This window comes from Oncorhynchus tshawytscha, unplaced genomic scaffold (genome assembly GCF_018296145.1).
Source record: "Oncorhynchus tshawytscha isolate Ot180627B unplaced genomic scaffold, Otsh_v2.0 Un_scaffold_4246_pilon_pilon, whole genome shotgun sequence".
Lineage (NCBI taxonomy): Eukaryota > Metazoa > Chordata > Actinopteri > Salmoniformes > Salmonidae > Oncorhynchus > Oncorhynchus tshawytscha.
In genome coordinates, this window is record NW_024609831.1 from 834,132 (window position 1) to 853,310 (window position 19,179).

A 19,179-nucleotide genomic window follows, 5' to 3' on the forward strand; every position below is an offset into this window, starting at 1 on the left:
AGAGAGACAGAGGGGGTGGAGAGAGACAGAGGGGGTGGAGAGAGACAGAGGGGGTGGAGAGAGACAGAGGGGGTGGAGAGAGACAGAGGGGGTGGAGAGAGACAGAGGGGGTGGAGAGAGACAGAGGGGGTGGAGAGAGACAGAGGGGGTGGAGAGAGACAGAGGGGGTGGTGGAGAGAGACAGAGGGGGTGGAGAGAGACAGAGGGGGGTGGAGAGAGAAGGGGGTGGAGAGAGACAGGGGGTGGAGAGAGACAGAGGGGGGTGGAGAGAGACAGAGGGGGGTGGAGAGAATATAACATCAGTGTCTTTCCTTTTTCTGCTTCAAAATTCAAATAAACTCAAATCTGGAGTTGAATTGATCAATACCATTTAAACACCTTGCCACAAGATCAGCAGAACAGAAGACGACAGTACTCAACAGAAGACTACAGTACTCAACAGAAGACGACAGTACTCAACAGAAGACTACAGTACTCAACAGAAGTACTCAACAGAAGACGACAGTACTCAACAGAAGACGACAGTACTCAACAGAAGACGACAGTACTCAACAGAAGACTACAGTCCTCAACAGAAGACTACAGTCCTCAACAGAAGACTACAGTCCTCAACAGAAGACTACAGTCCTCAACAGAAGACTACAGTACTCAACAGAAGACTACAGTTCTCAACAGAAGACTACAGTACTCAACAGAAGACTACAGTACTCAACAGAAGACTACAGTCCTCAACAGAAGACTACAGTACTCAACAGAAGACTACAGTACTCAACAGAAGACTACAGTACTCAACAGAAGACTACAGCACTCAACAGAAGGCTACAGTACTCAACAGAAGACTACAGTACTCAACAGAAGACTACAGTACTCACAGGTGGTGAAGATGCCATTGACTTCCTCACTCAACACGTTGTCCTGCTCAGAGTGCAGTTTGACGGTGTAGTCTGTGTCGGGGCGGAGGCCTCGCAGAGGGAACTGGGTCTGACCGCCGGGGATTCTCTTCTGGGTTGGGCTGGAGCCTTCCACGCTCAGGAACAGACGGTAGCCGCTGATGCTAGCCCTGGGAGCCTCCCAGATCACTATCACACTGTCCTCGCCGATGTCAGTGAAACGCAGGTTGGTGGGGGCGTCGGGCTCTGACAGGGGTAACACACGTAGGGTCACAACATGGGTACAACCACAGTATATCTATGAGAATCTCAGTCTATCTGCAGGTTTGAAATGGACGACACTGCAGTCGGACTGCTCAGCATCACTGATCTACCAACCCTTCTCACATAGAGTAACAACTTAGAGCGCGATGCACCTCGACTTACTCAAACGGATCCCCTCAACACGCTGTTAGTGTCTGCACATGTATACTCACTGGTGGCTCTCTCTCCCGTCAGCGGCTCGCTCTCCACTCCTCCGTTGATGGCGTAGATGTTGAAGCGGTACAGGGTTCCGGGCTGCAGGTGGGTGATCTCTGCGTACGCGTTGGCCATCATGGGCAGCTGCAGGGGCCTCTGGGGCGTGTCACCGGGGGTAACGGGGGCGAAGGTCACGCGGTAACCCGACACCTCGCTGGGAGGGCCGGTCCAGGTGATGATGATTTTCGCGTCAGACACCTCGTAGAACTGAAGGTCGGTCGGGGAGTGGACTTCCTCTGTGGACAGGAAGTAGGAAGTGGTCAGTGAGTTGACTGAGGTCATCTTGTGTGTTGATGGCCTATTGCCTTGTGTTGCGGTGCAAGAAAGAAGGAGTCAGATGAAGTTGAAACTATACGCTGATCTAAGGTCAGTGTTGGATTGTAATGTGAAACATACTTCTACTTTACCAGCTGAGAGGAAGTTGAAAAGACAATGCCAGACAGGAAATTTAAAATGGAGAAACTCTGCTGTCAAGATGAGAAGGATTTAGAGCTGAAATGAGGATAAGACATCAACAAGAATGACCCAGATAGCGAGTGTGTGTGTTGTTTTTTTATGTTTGTGTGCCTGTGCGCGTGCAAGTGTGTGAGTCTGTATCTTTCTCATGTGAAAGTACTTAAATCAGTGAGGGAGGTGAGAGAACCAGTCTGACAGGCCCAGTCCAGAACCAAACAGAGGAGAAACCCTACCCCAGGTTCCATCTGGCCCTACATGGCTAGCCCAGAGCCCTAGGCTCCTCCAAGCTCACACTCTACCAACTGTCACTCACAGCAGGAACTGACTCCACCCGGGGGACAGCACAACTTCAAATGTTCCTCTTGAGAGAGAGAGACAGAAGCACTCCCCTAGAAGGAACAATGAAATGGCTCCATGGCTTCCAACTATAATTTTACTGCCTGGGCCAACACTCTCAGAAGAAAAGATGCGATCTAGAACCTAAAAGGGTTCTTCGGCTGTCCCCATAGGAGAACCCTTTGAATAGGAATGTAGCTGTATATGAAATGATTGATTCTAATGTTGGAAGGGTGATAAAGTACATGCCAAAATCAACTCTAAGTCAGTTCAAACCAAGTCTGAGGTAGAAATGACTGCAAGCCAATTCAACTGGAGGACATTGGTCAATGGCCTATGCTCCTTATAGGAGCCATGGGCTGAAGTCAAGTAGGTCAAGTCTGAGGTTGTGTTATGGTTAGAGTGTGTGTAGGGTTAGGGTCATGTTTGGTTCTGTTGTTCTGTATGCTGTCCAGTTCTCTACCTGGTGCTGGCTCTCCGGCCGTGTTGACCTGGACGAAGATGGGCTCGCTCTCCTGGTTCTCTTCCACAGCGTAAATGCTGATGTTGTAGAGCAGGCCAGGTCGAAGGTCAACCAGGGTCACGGAGGTCTCAGTGTCTGGGAGGATGAGCTCGGTGCTGCTGCCCTCTACTGACGGGGTGAAGACCAAACGGTAGCCTGTGATGGGGGCCTGGGGCTTGGACCAGCTGATAGAGATAGAGGTTTCTCCCACCTGGTTGATCTGATGTTCAGCAGGGGCATCAGGAGCTGAGGGGGGATAAGGAGCAGTGGATTTTTATTTATTTATCTTTTATTTCACCTTTATTTAACCAGGTAGGCTAGTTGAGAACAAGTTCTCATTTACAATTGCGACCTGGCCAAGATAAAGCAAAGCAGTTCAACACATACAACAACACAGAGTTACACATGGAATAAACAAAACATACAGTCAATAATACAGTACAAACATAAGTCTATATACGATGTGAGCAAATGAGGTGAGAAGGGAGGTAAAGGCAAAAAAAAAGGCCATGGTGGCGAAGTAAATACAATATAGCAAGTAAAACACTGGAATGGTAGATTTGCAGTGGAAGAATGTGCAGTAGAAATAACAAATAATTAGATTAGAGGAAGAGGTCAATGTATTCCTGTCAGAGAGTGAATTATGATGGTGAAGGGTGAGGGTGATGAAAGGTGAGGGTGATGAAGGGTGAGGGTGATGAAGGGTGAGGGTGAGGGTGAGGGTGATGAAGGGTGAGGGTGATGAAGGGTGAGGGTGATGAAGGGTGAGGGTGATGAAGGGTGAGGGTGATGAAAGGTGAGGGTGATGAAGGGTGAGGGTGATGAAGGGTGAGGGTGATGAAGGGTGAGGATTATGAAGGGTAAAGGGGATGAAAGGTGAGGGTGAGGAAAGGTGAGGGTTATGAAAGGTGAGGGTGATGAAGGGTGAGGGTGATGAAGGGTGAGGGTTATGAAGGGTGAGGGTTATGAAGGATAAAGGGGATGAAAGGTGAGGGTTATGAAGGGTGAGGGTGATGAAAGGTGAGGGTTATGAAGGGTGAGGGTGATGAAAGGTGAGGGTGATGAAGGGTGAGGGTGATGAAGGGTGAGGGTTATGAAGGGTAAAGGGGATGAAAGGTGAGGGTTATGAAGGGTGAGGGTTATGAAGGGTGAGGGTGATGAAAGGTGAGGCTTATGAAGGGTGAGGGTGATGAAAGGTGAGGGTTATGAAGGGTGAGGGTGATGAAAGGTGAGGGTTATGAAGGGTGAGGGTGATGAAAGGTGAGGGTGATGAAGGGTGAGGGTGATGAAAGGTGAGGGTTATGAAGGGTAAAGGGAATGAAGAGTAACGATGATGAAGGGTGAGGGTGATGAAAGGTGAGGGTGATGAAGGGTGAGGGTGATGAAGGGTGAGGGTTATGAAGGGTAAAGGGGATGAAGAGTAACAGTGATGAAGGGTGAGGGTTATGAAAGGTGAGGGTGATGAAGGGTGAGGGTTATGAAGGGTAAAGGGGATGAAGAGTAACGGTGATGAAGGGTGAGGGTTATGAAGGGTAAAGGGGATGAAGAGTAACGGTGATGAAGGGTGTGTGAAAGCTGGTATAATACCTGTGGTCTGAGAGGTGGTGAGGATGAGGGTGGGTTCTCCCTGAGGGGAAACCTCATACACGTTGACGTTGTATCTACGGCCAGGCAGGAGGTCACTGATGCTCACAGAGGTGGTGGTACGGGGCAGGTCTGATGGACAGAGACAATCAATCAATCAATTAAAACATCAATCAACCAATCGGGCGAGTAACCAATTAACACATTAACCAATCAACCAACTAACCAATAAAATAATGGTCTATACTGCAGGAGTAAGACTGGAATAAACTGGAAAACTCTTCTGGATGGTCTATACTGCAGGAGTAAGACTGGAATAAACTGGAAAACTCTTCTGGGTGGTCTATGCTGCAGGAGTAAGACTGGAATAAACTGGAAAACTCTTCTGGATGGTCTATACTGCAGGAGTAAGACTGGAATAAACTGGAAAACTTCTGGATGGTCTATACTGCAGGAGTAAGACTGGAATAAACTGGAAAACTCTTCTGGATGGTCTATGCTGCAGGAGTAAGACTGGAATAAACTGGAAAACTCTTCTGGATGGTCTATACTGCAGGAGTAAGACTGGAATAAACTGGAAAACTCTTCTGGGTGGTCTATGCTGCAGGAGTAAGACTGGAATAAACTGGAAAACTCTTCTGGATGGTCTATGCTGCAGGAGTTAGTCCAGTAAATGTTGGAGCTACTCACCCAGGACCTGAGGTTTGGCTCCGTCCTCACTCAGCTCATACTCCACTCTGAAGCCTGACACGGTGTCGGAGGCTGACACCCAGGAGATGATGAAGCTACTGGACGTGATCTCTGTCACCGACTCAGACGTGTCCACCACGGGAGGAGGCTGGGTCGTCTCACCCTCAGAGGTCACCCCAACTGGACAAGGGGGGAATAACACATTAATAACACTTCAGATTTGTAGGAGAGAAAAAGAGACAGGCTTGTGAAAGTGTAGCTATATAGAGGAACCAAAGAGACGGACACAGTGGAATCAACGGTCGGTGTAACATTAATACACTCAAAACACACACAGTTGGGAGACTTACGGGAGCCGTAGGTGGTGGTGAAGTCAAAGCGGGTGACCTCGCGGCGTCCAAAGCGCAGGATGCTGATCAGCTGACCCTCATAGGTAATACCTGGCCGCAGCCCAGCGATGGTGTACGAGTTCAGGTTACCTGGGATGGTGGCCTCTCTCCAGGGGGCACGGGTGTTTTTCTACCAGGGGTCAAAGGGCAGAGAACAGAAGGGAGAGGTCAGGGAGTGAACTTCAAAGATAGCAAGGGTCAAAGTGCTGAATACATCATGGTGATACGAACCAATTTCTATCTGACGTACTGTATATATATATATACACACACACACACACACACACACATTACTTCAGATACAAATGGGTACAAAATATATATATATATATATATTTAACCTACAGTGTCAGGACTATGAATGAATGAGATGATATGGAATGAAAAACGGTGGGCAACATTTACAGTCTGCACTACTAAGACTCATTCCAACACTCTCTCCAAGCCCAGCCTATTGCCAATGTGGTCACTGGCATTGACTCTCTGGCACCCTGTCTCTCTGCCCCTCCCTGCTTCTGGGGACATTCAACTTGGCTTCGGACGATCGGAAAACTACAGATTCTTCACAACGAGAGAGAGAGAGAACGAGAGAGAGAGAGAGAGAGAGAGAAGGAATAGAGGACCCCCATCCAAAACATACAAACCACTACCACTTAGCAGGAAATATGTTTGAATTAAATAAGGGGTAACACCTTGGCAGATCAGGGCCTCTTCAGAGAGAGTGTGAGACGAGAGGAAACTGGATTTTTCCTTTAGGAGAGAAACACACAGCATTTGTACTGTAGCTGGATGTTGAGGGTCGTTTGTGACCGTCCGATATCATTTGGATATATGTGTATGTGAGTGTGTGTTTTTCAGGCGAGTTCAAGAACCCCCCACAACCTTGTTTTTCTGTGCTCTAAACCTGTCCTCTTCTTCAGAGTTGACACACAGACAACTAAATGTTGCAACCTCCTGTTTGGGCACTGGTTTACTCATTATTTTTCAGCAACACTTTCAGGAATGGAATAGGAACATCCACTTCAAGTGATTCAGGATTTTTTTTAAAGAACGTCATGTGTAAAACAGTACCTGGAATAACTTGTTTCCACTTTGGATATCGGAGAATTAAAAACAGGTACAGTACTTCAAGAGAGTATGTTCAACTCTTGTGGTACTGCTTCCTATAAGACAGTCAGTCCACCTCTAGTGGCATAGGGCTTCAAGGGCTATCGAGTGGTGCAGCGGTCTAAGGCACTGCCTCGCAGTGATAGAGGCGTCATGACAGACTCAGGTTTGATCCTGGGCTGTATCACAACCGGCCGGGATCGGGAGTCCCATAGGGCGGTGCACAATTGGCTGAGCGCTGTGAAGGGGTAGGCCGTCACTGTTAATAAGACTTTGTTTTTAACTGACTTGCCTAGTTAAATAAAATTGTGTGGCTGCACTACCACCAATGACCAGTATCTAGGATGAGCAGTAGAGAGCCACTTACCACTCTCCACTTGAGGATATACTGGGTGATGTGTGAGGAGGCTGGGGCGTTCCACTGGATGGGGTGGGAGTCAGGCTGCTTCCCTGCCTCTGTGATTATCACCTGGACTGGACGGTGGCCACCTGTGGAGAGATGAGGAGGAGGAGGAGGAAGAAGAGAGAATATATTTTATTAGAAGTCTGTAGTCTACTATCAAGCCAAGTGTCACAGACAAGATGGTACTGAACAAATGGTACGTATTCTCCTTGAACAACTTTATATTAAGGTTCTGTAAATAAACACACAATTGTTAAAAGTCACATTCGCTTTTCAGTGTCAATTGTTTCACTGTTCACACCAGACAGACCTGGTGTGACCAAAAAAGGTCCTAGACTAACTTGTCAGTACAGTGGCTTGGATGGAAACTAGTCCGAACCAGAAGTCTCTCCACTCTCTGGTCTCAACCAACTATGACACCCACTGGGCCTGTAAATCACTAGGTGTCTTCAGTGTCTGAAATCGCACCAGGGCAATATGTCCACCCCCACTCACTCACATTCACTCACACACACGATACATACAAACACCTCCCTGTCACAGGTGAGCAACTCGCAGCAACAGCGGGGAGTCATTTGACCTGCACTCTTAAGATCCCTGGCCTGCACCAAACATAACTCTAAACAATCAAAACATACATTTATTCCTCTGTATCTGTAACAGGCCACATGGGAAAACTAGGGCAGGATAACAGGGTGCAGATTCAGAATTTAGACTGGGGTCAAAGTGTTTCAGAACACTGCATCAAAGTGGCCAGTTGGTAACTCCTGGTTGGTGTGTTCTGAACACTGCATCAAAGTGGCCAGTTGGTAACTCCTGGTTGGTGTGTTTCAGAACACTGCATCAAAGTGGCCAGTTGGTAACTCCTGGTTGGTGTGTTCTGAACACTGCATCAAAGTGGCCAGTTGGTAACTCCTGGTTGGTGTGTTTCAGAACACTGCATCAAAGTGGCCAGTTGGTAACTCCTGGTTGGTGTGTTCAGAACAGAACACTGCATCAAAGTGGCCAGTTGGTAACTCCTGGTTGGTGTGTTTCAGAACACTGCATCAAAGTGGCCAGTTGGTAACTCCTGGTTGGTGTGTTTCAGAACACTGCATCAAAGTGGCCAGTTGGTAACTCCTGGTTGGTGTGTTTCAGAACACTGCATCAAAGTGGCCAGTTGGTAACTCCTGGTTGGTGTGTTCAGAACACTGCATCAAAGTGGCCAGTTGGTAACTCCTGGTTGGTGTGTTCAGAACACTGCATCAAAGTGGCCAGTTGGTAACTCCTGGTTGGTGTGTTCTGAACACTGCATCAAAGTGGCCAGTTGGTAACTCCTGGTTGGTGTGTTCTGAACACTGCATCAAAGTGGCCAGTTGGTAACTCCTGGTTGGTGTGTTCTGAACACAGCTCAGCTGAGCTGTTCTGATTGACACCGTCACCTATAGAGCACTGGCTCAGTGCAGGACGGGCCAGTGCTGTGAGGGGCCTCTTAGGAGATGGAGTTGGGACTATTTCGCCCAAAGCGTGTTACCACCCAGTGGATTGAGAGAGAGACAGGAAGTGTGCGCAGGTAATTAAGTCCCCCAACCTCTCGGCCCTCCCTGCCCAGCTGGGTAGAACAACAATACTCAGCCTCTCAGTAGGGGAGAGCCAACAAAGACCTCCGAAACTACAAAGACCCACGGAGGGAGGGGGGGTGAGAAAGGTGGACGGACGCACCCCTCTCCATTTGCCCCACATCAACGTTTAGCAGTCCCCTCCCCCCTCCCTACAGAGGTAGTGAAGGGGTGACACACCGCCCCCTCGTTTAATTTGAAAGGGCCTTTCGATAGAGGGGGGATGGAGGGTATTTAAAGGAGGGAGTGAATGGGAGAGTTAAAAAGAAGAGCTAACAACGATTAACTCCCAGCAGGTGTCCCAAGCGTAAAGAGAAGGGGGTGGGCATGGATGGCGAGGGAGGGGTAATGTCCTTGATCAACACCCCACTGAAGACAGCCCTGACCTGGGTTATCTGCCCAGAGGACACACTCAGACAGTTCCACTTATGCTTCACTGGTCACACTTCTGTTAGCCAATCAGACTTCTCTCCTTACCTGGGAAGGTCTGCTGTGGCTCGCAGCTCATCTCACCAATACCGTTGCCGTAGCAATAGCAGCGGTAGAGGACTTGGTGGATGGTTTTGTCCCAGGTTTCTCCAATCTGATAGAACGCCCTGCTCTCAGGCTCCTGGCACTGGTCTGGAGGGAGAGAGAGGAGAGAGATAAACTCCCATATCTACTGGGTGAAATACCACAGTGTGACATCACAACAGCAAGATTTGTGACCTGTTTCCAAAAGAAAAGGGCAACCAGTGAAGAACAAACACCATTGTAAATACAACCTATATTTATGTTTATTTATTTTCCCTTTTGTACTTTAACTATTTTCACATAATATGACAGTTGTAATGTCTTTATTCCTTTGTAACGGTTGTGTTTACTGTACATGTATTATTTATTTCACTTGCTTTGGCAATGTAAACATATGTTTCCAATGCCAATAAAGCCCTTACATTTAAATTAAATGGAGAGAGAGGAGGGGAGAGAGAGACAGAGAGAGGAGGGGAGAGAGAGACAGAGAGAGACAGAGAGAGAGGAGGGGAGAGAGAGACAGAGAGAGGAGGGGAGAGAGAGACAGAGAGAGACAGAGAGAGAGAGAGGAGGAGAGAGAGACAGAGAGAGACAGAGAGAGAGGAGGGAGAGAGAGACAGAGAGGGAGACAGAGAGAGGAGGGGAGAGAGAGACAGAGAGAGACAGAGAGAGAGGAGGGGAGAGAGAGACAGAGAGAGGAGGGGAGAGAGAGACAGAGAGACAGAGAGAGGAGGGAGAGAGAGAGACAGAGAGAGAGGGGAGAGAGAGAGAGGAGGGGAGAGAGAGACAGAGAGAGAGAGAGGGAGGAGAGAGAGAGAGAGAGAGAGAGAGAGAGAGAGAGAGACAGAGAGAGGAGGGGAGAGAGAGACAGAGAGAGGAGGGGAGAGAGAGACAGAGAGAGACAGAGAGAGAGGAGGGGAGAGAGAGACAGAGAGAGACAGAGAGAGAGGAAGGGAGAGAGAGACAGAGAGAGACAGAGAGAGGAGGGGAAGGAAAGCGATTCAAATTCCTGCTGCCAAAAATCTCTTTAGAATGTCAGCCTCCTCTTGGATAGAAAGGACCAGAGGTGTGATAAGGATTTATTGAAGCTCTGAAGAGAAACCAGAGAGAAACTCACCGATGGCGTCGCACTTCCAGCGCCCGCGTCCCTGTCCATAGCAGGTGCAATTCATCATGTAGCCCTGGTCATGGCGCTTGGTGAAGGTCTGGCTCACCTCATAGGTCAGCCCATCCACAATGCACTGGTCTGGAGGAGGAAGGAGACAAGGGGTTTTAATAATGTACTGGTCTGGGGTACGAAGGAGACAAGGGGTTTTAATGATGTACTGGTCTGGGGTACGAAGGAGACAAGGGGTTTTAATGATGTACTGGTCTGGGGTACGAAGGAGACAAGGGGTTTTAATGATGTACTGGTCTGGGGTACGAAGGAGACAAGGAGTTTAAATGATGTACTGGTCTGGGGTACGAAGGAGACAAGGAGTTTTAATGATGTACTGGTCTGGGGTACGAAGGAGACAAGGGGTTTTAATAATGTACTGGTCTGGGGTACGAAGGAGACAAGGAGTTTTAATGATGTACTGGTCTGGGGTACGAAGGAGACAAGGAGTTTTAATGATGTACTGGTCTGGGGTACGAAGGAGACAAGGGGTTTTAATAATGTACTGGTCTGGGGTAGGAAGGTGAGGAGACAAGGGGTTTTAATGCTGGTTGATCCTTTCAGTTCATTCTACATTCCAGTTGTCAAGGCTACTGGGTCTAGAACCAGGTAATGACAGTACAACTCCTATGACTGCTGTCTAACAACACATAAGAGAACAGGTGCTAGTAAGGCGGTAAGACCTTTGAGTTGGGAGTAGGCGATGCAGCTCCACTCTCCGCGGTTGTTGCCCAAGCAGGTACACTGCATCATGTGACCCAGGACATCGTGGCGTTTGTCCCACTGGTCTCCCACACGGTACATGACCCCGTCGTTGGTGGTGCAGGCCTCCTCATGGGCTGGACGGAGGAAGAGAGGGGTCAGTGAGGGGCTGTGTGTGTGTGTATGTAGGTGGCATGGATAATCTCTTTTGGAACTGAGACAGATTTAGTTTCCAGACAGACTCTGGACCCATGCCAGGGTGTGGGTCCTATCCTCTGCCCAGTGGAGCCAAGAGTCATTCATAATCATTCTAACAGGCTCTTATAGAGGCATTACTCAGCCCTCTTCATGGCCGTCCCCCCTCACTTAATAGCTTTTAAAGACCAACTCATTAACTGCCCATTGAACCTCTGACGGCTCTGTAGACCGTAAGTAACCCTTTCAGTTAAACAGTCATTCTTACCATCTGTAAGGACAACATCAGACGGATGAAGACAAGCCTAGTACATTTATCTTGATAAGACCTCTGTCAAATAGAGGAATTCAGTGAATGTTGAAGACAGTAGCCCACCAGACCTTCCCACGCCCACCATACAGAGCCTGAATGACCTTTCAAAAGAGCGATCTTACCTAACAATAGTCTTGTTTGCATGCCAGTAAAAATGGGATAGTCAATGTGCCTGACTGCTACTGTGATTGTTTATTGTTTGGTGTGAGGGCCTGAGACAGGAAGAGACATGTGAATTGACAAATCACACACACACTCACCAGCCATGGGGCAGAATCCGTAGCGCTGCTCTCCTTCGTAGTTGGTTGTGGTACCGCACCACCTCATGCCGTCGCGGCGCCCATCGGCGGTACAGTCAGTGTAGTTACGCCCGTTGTAGAGGAAGGGGAACTGGCACAGGGCACCATTGGAGTTACCCCCTCGGGTCGACACCAGGGCTACAGAGCAGATCAAACTTTGAACAGTTAGATATGCTGCTATCTATCTTGCTAGCTACAGTATATATCTATCTATCCATCCACCCACCCATCCATCCATCCATCTCCCTCCCTCCCAGACTCACAGTTCTTCTCGGTACAGTAGGAGTACTGCTGGTCTCTATGGTAGTCAGAGGTGGTGCTGCACCACAGCTGTCCATCAGTACGTCCCTCTGAGGTACAGGAGTAGTAGGTCTTATCCATGAACACAAAGGGGAACACACAGGCCTGGCCTTCTGAGTTCCCACCGTACACCTGGCTCTGGCCCTCTGGAGGGTAGGGAGAGAGAAGGGGAGGCAGGTTTAGACCAAGTTAGGTGAGGTGAGACAGGTTTAGACCAGGTTAGATGAGGTGAGACAGGTATAGACCAGGTTAGATGAGGTGAGACAGGTTTAGACCAAGTTAGATGAGGTGAGACAGGTTTAGACCAGGTTAGATCAGGTGAGACAGGTTATACCAAGTTAGATGAGGTGAGACAGGTTTAGACCAGGTTAGGTGAGACAGGTTTAGACCAGGTTAGATGAGGTGAGACAGGTTTAGACCAGGTTAGGTGAGACAGGTTTAGACCAGGTTAGGTGAGACAGGTTTAGACCAGGTTAGGTGAGACAGGTTTAGACCAGGTTAGATGAGGTGAGACAGGTTTAGACCAGGTTAGGTGAGGTGAGACAGGTTATACCAAGTTAGATGAGGTGAGACAGGTTTAGACCAGGTTAGGTGAGGTGAGACAGGTTTAGACCAGGTTAGATGAGGTGAAACAGGTTTAGACCAGGTTAGGTGAGGCAGGTTTAGACCAGGTTAGGTGAGGTGAGACAGGTTTAGACCAGTTAGATGAGGTGAGACAGGTTTAGACCAGGTTAGATGAGGTGAGACAGGTTTAGACCAGGTTAGGTGAGACAGGTTTAGACCAGGTTAGGTGAGGTGAGACAGGTTTAGACCAGATTAGATGAGGTGAGACAGGTTTAGACCAGGTTAGGTGAGACAGTTTTAGACCAGGCTAGATGAGGTGAGACAGGTTTAGACCAGGTTAGATGAGGTGAGACAGTTTTAGACCAGGTGAGACAGGTTTAGACCAGGCTAGATGAGGTGAGAAAGGTTTAGACCAGGCTAGATGAGGTGAGACAGGTTTAGACCAGGTTAGGTGAGGTAAGACAGGTTTAGACCAGGTTAGGTGAGGTGAGACAGGTTTAGACCAGGTTAGATGAGGTGAGACAGGTTTAGACCAGGTGAGACAGGTTTAGACCAGGCTAGATGAGGTGAGACAGGTTTAGACCAGGTTAGGTGAGGTGAGACAGGTTTAGACCAGATTAGATGAGGTGAGACAAGAGGTAAGACAGGCCTTGACTATGGAAATATAATTTTTGAGACACAACCTTTTACTTTTAGTCTGAGTTAAGACTCACCCTTCTCCTCACAGCTGACGGCACCAGTACCCTGGCAGGTACACAGCATCTGCTTGCTGCCCTGGGTCCTGATCCAGCGCATGCCCACGTGGAAGGTGGCGCCCGAGTCCGTGCGGCAAGCCCCCTCCTGGGGGGGTTCGGGGAGGGTGGAGGGCTGGTGGAGCTCCGTCTGGATGGTCACATGAGTACTTCCTGTACCTGTTCCTAAACCTGTTCCTGTACTAACACCTGTGCCTGCGCACCAGGAAGACAAAGAGACATGTATTTACCAAGGTGGTAACTTAATTGGGGAGGACGGGTTCATTGTAGTTGCTGGAACAGAATTTATGGAATGGGTTTGATACCATTCCATTCACTCCATCCCGGCCATTATTATGAGCCGTCCTCCTCCCACCAGCCTCCTCTGTTACCTATATATTAATTTATAACCTGTTCATTTAATTATGTATGCATTTAAATATATATATGTTTTTTTTTAACCTTTATTTAACTAGGCAAGTCAATTCTTATTTACAATGACGGACTACCCCGGCCAAACCCGGACGACGCTGGGCCAATTGTGCTCCGCCCTATGGGACTCTCAATCCCGTCCGGATGTGATACCATCTGGATTTGAACCAGGGACTGTAGTGACGCCTCTTGCACTGAGATGCAGTGCCTTAGAACGCAGCGGTAATCTTGTAATATTTTACAAAGAGTGTGTGTAAAACACAAGAGGGCTGACTCACCAGTAGTGGCAGAGTGTCTCTCACACTTCCACTCTCCTCTGCCATTTCCTGTACACAGACACTGGAGTTGGTGCCTGTTAGCATCTGTCTTGGTCCATGTGTCTCCGATGCGGTAGGAGGTCTTGGTGTCCTGGTCATTACAACGGTCTAAAGAAATAAGGAAAGGAATGATGAGTGTGTTTAAGTGTGTTTGCGTTTACATGAGTGTGTATGTATGTGCTTGCGTGTGTGTACTTACTCCTAGAGGTACAGGTGATGCGTCCGTTGCCCTCCCCCAGACAGGTGCAGTCGATCATCATCCAGCCTTGGTACGGCTTCTCCCAGGTCTGCCCCACCACGTAGGATGCTCCCCCAGTGTTGTCATAGCAACGCTCCGCTGCACAAAAACAAGTTCCAAAAATGTTGTTATTATTGTAACCTAATTATTTGAACTTAATTATCCATCACCTTCTCCAAAGAGCCTGTGGGTTTGATGATGGAGTTACAATCAAGTTATTTTCTAGTGGAACAACAGGTTACATCTCCATCACTTCCCTTCTCTGTCCCACATCTCTCCTGTGAACCCTCTTCACGCACAGGTGAATCTTGGAAAGGTATTTTCAGAATAAGATTTATTTCGACAGTGTGCACATCTCCATCTCTTCCAGAATAAGAGTCCCAACAAAAAAATCTAAATGGCAATGCCATAATAAAAGTCTCAGATACACATGACATATTTCTGATTATAGAAGATATATTTCTAATTCCAAAACCATGCCTACATTATCACCAAATCATCTTCACCATTAGAGCCTACCTCCATATGAGTCACCTCACCTAACTTTCCATGAAAACACTCAACTGAGCTAAATCAACAGTTATGGGGCAACGTTTGGGACAGAGATGACTGTTATGGCCTTCAAATATTTACAATGACATCTAGCACTATTTCCAATAAATGACTCGAAGAAGGACTTTGAACTGCAGTTTGATTGGTTTAAGGACATCCCCATATTAAGAAAAACGTTTATCCCAACAACCCACAGGCCACACATTCATTCCTTTCAGATTACATCTAGTCTCTCTTCTACTAAAAGGACTCAGACAGACAGACACTCACACACGGGTTTGCAGGTCCTCAGACAGACAGACACTCACACAAGGGTTTGCAGGTCCACAGACAGACACTCACACACGGGTTTGCAGGTCCTCAGACAGACAGACAGACACATACAGGGTTTACAGGTCCTCAGACAGACAGACACATACAGGGTTTACAGGTCCTCAGACAGACAGACACTCACACACGGGTTTGCAGGTCCACTCTCCCTTGCCGTTTCCCAGACAGACGCAATCCAGCATGTAGTCTCCGGTCTCGTGGGGCCTTCTCCAAGTGTCCCCGATTTTGTAGGATCTGCCTCCCTCGTGGCAGCGGTCTGGAAACGAAAAGACCAAACATCATTATTCATAAACATCAACGTACTACATAAGTGCACAAATAATACTATATGGGTTGAAGGGCAACTCACTTCCGATTGTGCAGCTGATTTTGCCGCGGGCGGAACCGATGCAGGTGCAGTCCCACATCATGCCGTCCTTCGCCCTCTCGTAGGTCGCACCCACAGGGTACGTCTGGTCGTTGTATTTGTCATAGCAGGTCTCCTCCCCTGCAGAATGCACCAGAGAAGACTTTCAACATGTGGCCTAAACGTTTGAGATAAAGCGACTTCTGTGCGCAATGGCAAAAGTGCCAAAAAGGGAACGTGCTCTAGAGCGCACGGATGTTGTGCAAAAAAAACGAAGAAATTGCCTACTTCATTATACATTCAAGCCTGGTGCTCCAGCTCACCTTGGGGTTTTGTTTTACATTTGATCCCTGCCGCTCCGTTGCAGGTACAAAGCAGTGTACTCCCGCGGTAAGCCTTCTCCCATTGATCGTTTAGTCTGTAAGGATGTCCGTTCTCATCGCAGCCTGCAAGATGATGGAGACACACACAAAAGAGCCATGAGTCCTGAGCAAATTCGGCGCATGATAGGTTAGCTAAACATCCATATTCAATACATTTACAGTAGTGATTTAAAAAATAATATTAGATGTCCTTCATAAATGGAATTGTAACTACAGTTGTTAATGACAAGATGTAGGTTCAAGGTGCATTCAAATGCTTTATCTAAGGGGCAAAATATCACATTAAGAGCAAGTCTACATACCTTGAGCAAGGGGTACTGTGTCTGCGAGTTCGGGGTAAACTTGTTCCTGAACTTGTCTCTTGTTTTTCCCTTGGTTCTTTGGCATACAGTGGACCGCGCTGCTTACGCACAGCGCAACCAGCAGCCCTGTCACTGGGCTACCAGTCATTTTGGTCAAGTTAAAAAAGATTTAAAAAACAAGACACTTTTACGTTTCCAGTTATGTCCTAAGTAAAAATAAGAACGATCCAGGTGCGGTGAAGTTGACCGTCAGGAGCGGATAGTATTCTCTCCCCTTGCTTTCCAAATATTACCCAGTGCTGCTTCTCCCAGCGGCTACTTTGACCGCCTTTCCTGCAGCAGATGCGATAGACAGACTGGGGGATGCAGACCGTTTTTATATGTGAGCACAAAGGCACCGTTTGGGGAGGGGCAATGTGCGTCTGGGTCCAGGGGAGCAACACAGACTCGTCACTTACCAACCATCCTAAACCGCAGACCCAGACCAAGAATGAAAACTCACAAACAGAGTACAGCACTAACATTCTGAGGCTGGGCTGGGTTGTACAACCTGGACTCAGACGTCGACATAACACAGTAAAAAGTAAACCTGTGAAACTCAAATGAGTATATGTTACATTTAGTATGGTATTTATTAATTTGTGGATGTCCATCATCCATTTTGTAGGATATGTTATGAATTACAATTCATATGATATGTTATGAATTGCAATTCATACAATATGTTACGCATTCCAATTTGTTGTGGCTAACATTAGCTACATGGCTAACGTTAGCTAGGGTTATGGTTAAGGTAAGGGTTAAGGTTAGGGTTAGGGGTTAAGGTTAGGAGTTAAGGTTAGGGGAAGGGTTAGCTAACCTACTAAGTAGTTGCAACATAGAGACATTCCTCCTTTCGTTTTTGGCTTAAGTAACCTTCTGTCTTATGTAACCATACAAAACGTAACATATCATACTAATTAGAGCATCACAGATTTACATTTACTATGTAACGTCTTTGAGGCCAGGCTGGATAAATAGGCCCACAACAAAATTAACCAGAGTTATTTTATTCACATATTTTACCAAATGTATATGAATCTAATCCGTTAGATCTGAAATAGACTGCTTACAGGGTAAGGAAACCCATGTGTCATTTTGTAATTTGGGTGAACTATCCCTTTAACACAAAATGCCTACCCTCAGACAAATGCCTACCCTCAGACAAAATGCCTACCCTCAGACAAAATGCCTACCCTCAGACAAAATTCAATTTATAGGCCTAATGATAATAACAGCCTAATGTTGATAGGCTAATCATGCTAAACTGGTCCTTTACAGAACAGTCAATGTGACCCACAATGACTTAGCTATCAAACATGGGCAATTCAAGCGTTAAACGAAAACAACAACAGAATAAAAGTATAACGATAAAACTAGGCCTGCACGATTGCAGTCTCATTTCTGTTTGGACTTAAGAATGACATGTTTTGGTAGGTCGATGGGGGATGAGGGGGTTACTGACAGCTCACCCCTACGTTCCATCACTGTTTAGAGGGAAAAAGTTGACCCTAATGCACCCAGACTGGTTCACTGTTAGGGAGGAACCCAACAGTTTTCATCTTATCTACACATTAAACAGAAACCGTTTTAGTGCTATTAGCTACATTTATATTGATTGCGTAAGAGCAATTATCCAAACATTATTTTGATGGAGAACTGTTTTGATATTGGCTCATTCTGTTGAATTATTGTATACAGTTCTATCAGTACATTTGAGATGTTATGAATTGTGAAACATCACCCTCCCTTCCTCCCTCCATCATTCCTTCCCTCCTCCTGTTGCTCCTCCCCATCCCATCCCTCCTCCTGTTGCTCCTCCCCATCCCCTCCCTCCTCCCGTTGCTCCTCCCCATCCCATCCCTCCTCCTGTTGCTCCTCCCCATCCCACTCTTCTCTCTTTCTTGCCCGCCTTCCAACACTTGTTTTTTTCCCTCTTCTCCTCTTCAGTATGTGTGTGTATTTGTGTATGTGTGCTCGCTTGCATGTGTGTTTGTTCATGCGTGTGAGAAAGCAACAGAGCAAGAGGTGTTCTTGCATTTTCTTTGCATATTTTTGTCTGCCTCCTGCCCTTACCAAATAAATCAATGCTAATAGCAGATTTTATACTCTCAACGACAGAAAATAAACCCCTCTTTTCATGAGTCATGTTTGGTTGTCTGTGGTTGAGGTAACTTTCTCCCCAAATATTGTGTCACACCGATTAATCCCTCAGCTGTGGAAAGTAATGTTTTCCCAATGAGAGGAAGAAAAAGAGGACAGCGGGAGATGACAGATGATATGACTCCTGGTTGTGGCAGTGGACTGTCAACCTGGGAAAACCTCAAACGGATGTCTTCTGGTTTAACTGAGATTAGTCACGGTCCAGGTCTGGTCTGGTCTGGACGGTGGCTTCAGTACGGTAAGTCAGATCCGTGGTTGGGCGGGTTCCTGTAAGTGTCCACTTGGCACAAACCTGGTACCAAATCCCGGTTCTGAAACACAAAAAAAACGAAACACTTCCTTGTTTTTTGTACGGATGGTGAATCACTGAACCTTTCACATGTGGAGAAAGGTGTCTGCCAGAAGTATCACATATTTTCCACCCATGAATCAACTCCAAAACAACCAGGAGAGGGTCAAAACTGACATGTAAGGCTGAACTCCAAAACAACCAGGAGAGGGTCAAAACTGACATGTAAGGCTGAACTCCAAAACAACCAGGAGAGGGTCAAAACTGACATGTAAGGCTGAACTCCAAAACAACCAGGAGAGGGTCAAAACTGACATGTAAGGCTGAACTCCAAAACAACCAGGAGAGGGTCAAAACTGACATGTAAGGCTGAACTCCAAAACAACCAGGAGAGGGTCAAAACTGACATGTAAGGCTGAACTCCAAAACAACCAGGAGAGGGTCAAAACTGACATGTAAGGCTGAACTCCAGAACAACCAGGAGAGGGTCAAAAACTGACATCCAGAACAACCAGGAGAGGGTCAAAACTGACATGGTAAG

At 47.3% G+C, this 19,179-nt stretch overlaps 1 protein-coding gene across 2 annotated transcripts in view; it reads right to left on the reverse strand.

Annotated features, from left to right (window-relative positions):
- Positions 1-16,501, reverse strand: part of fn1b (fibronectin 1b) — a 35,908-nt gene extending 19,407 nt beyond the window's left edge. For both annotated transcript variants that reach the window (XM_042319448.1, XM_042319447.1), the window contains exons 1-19: positions 16,148-16,501; positions 15,786-15,908; positions 15,466-15,603; positions 15,241-15,372; positions 14,196-14,333; positions 13,958-14,104; positions 13,230-13,463; positions 11,916-12,098; positions 11,614-11,790; positions 10,827-10,982; positions 10,105-10,233; positions 8,952-9,095; positions 6,841-6,962; positions 5,328-5,496; positions 4,978-5,157; positions 4,291-4,419; positions 2,665-2,949; positions 1,367-1,645; positions 873-1,136 (exon numbers count right to left, since the gene is read on the reverse strand). In XM_042319448.1, coding sequence (XP_042175382.1) covers positions 873-1,136; positions 1,367-1,645; positions 2,665-2,949; positions 4,291-4,419; positions 4,978-5,157; positions 5,328-5,496; positions 6,841-6,962; positions 8,952-9,095; positions 10,105-10,233; positions 10,827-10,982; positions 11,614-11,790; positions 11,916-12,098; positions 13,230-13,463; positions 13,958-14,104; positions 14,196-14,333; positions 15,241-15,372; positions 15,466-15,603; positions 15,786-15,908; positions 16,148-16,295 — 3,277 coding nt within the window. In that variant the 5' untranslated portion in view covers positions 16,296-16,501. The remainder of the gene's footprint in view (positions 1-872; positions 1,137-1,366; positions 1,646-2,664; positions 2,950-4,290; positions 4,420-4,977; positions 5,158-5,327; positions 5,497-6,840; positions 6,963-8,951; positions 9,096-10,104; positions 10,234-10,826; positions 10,983-11,613; positions 11,791-11,915; positions 12,099-13,229; positions 13,464-13,957; positions 14,105-14,195; positions 14,334-15,240; positions 15,373-15,465; positions 15,604-15,785; positions 15,909-16,147) is intronic.
- Between the last annotated feature and the right edge of the window lie 2,678 nt (positions 16,502-19,179).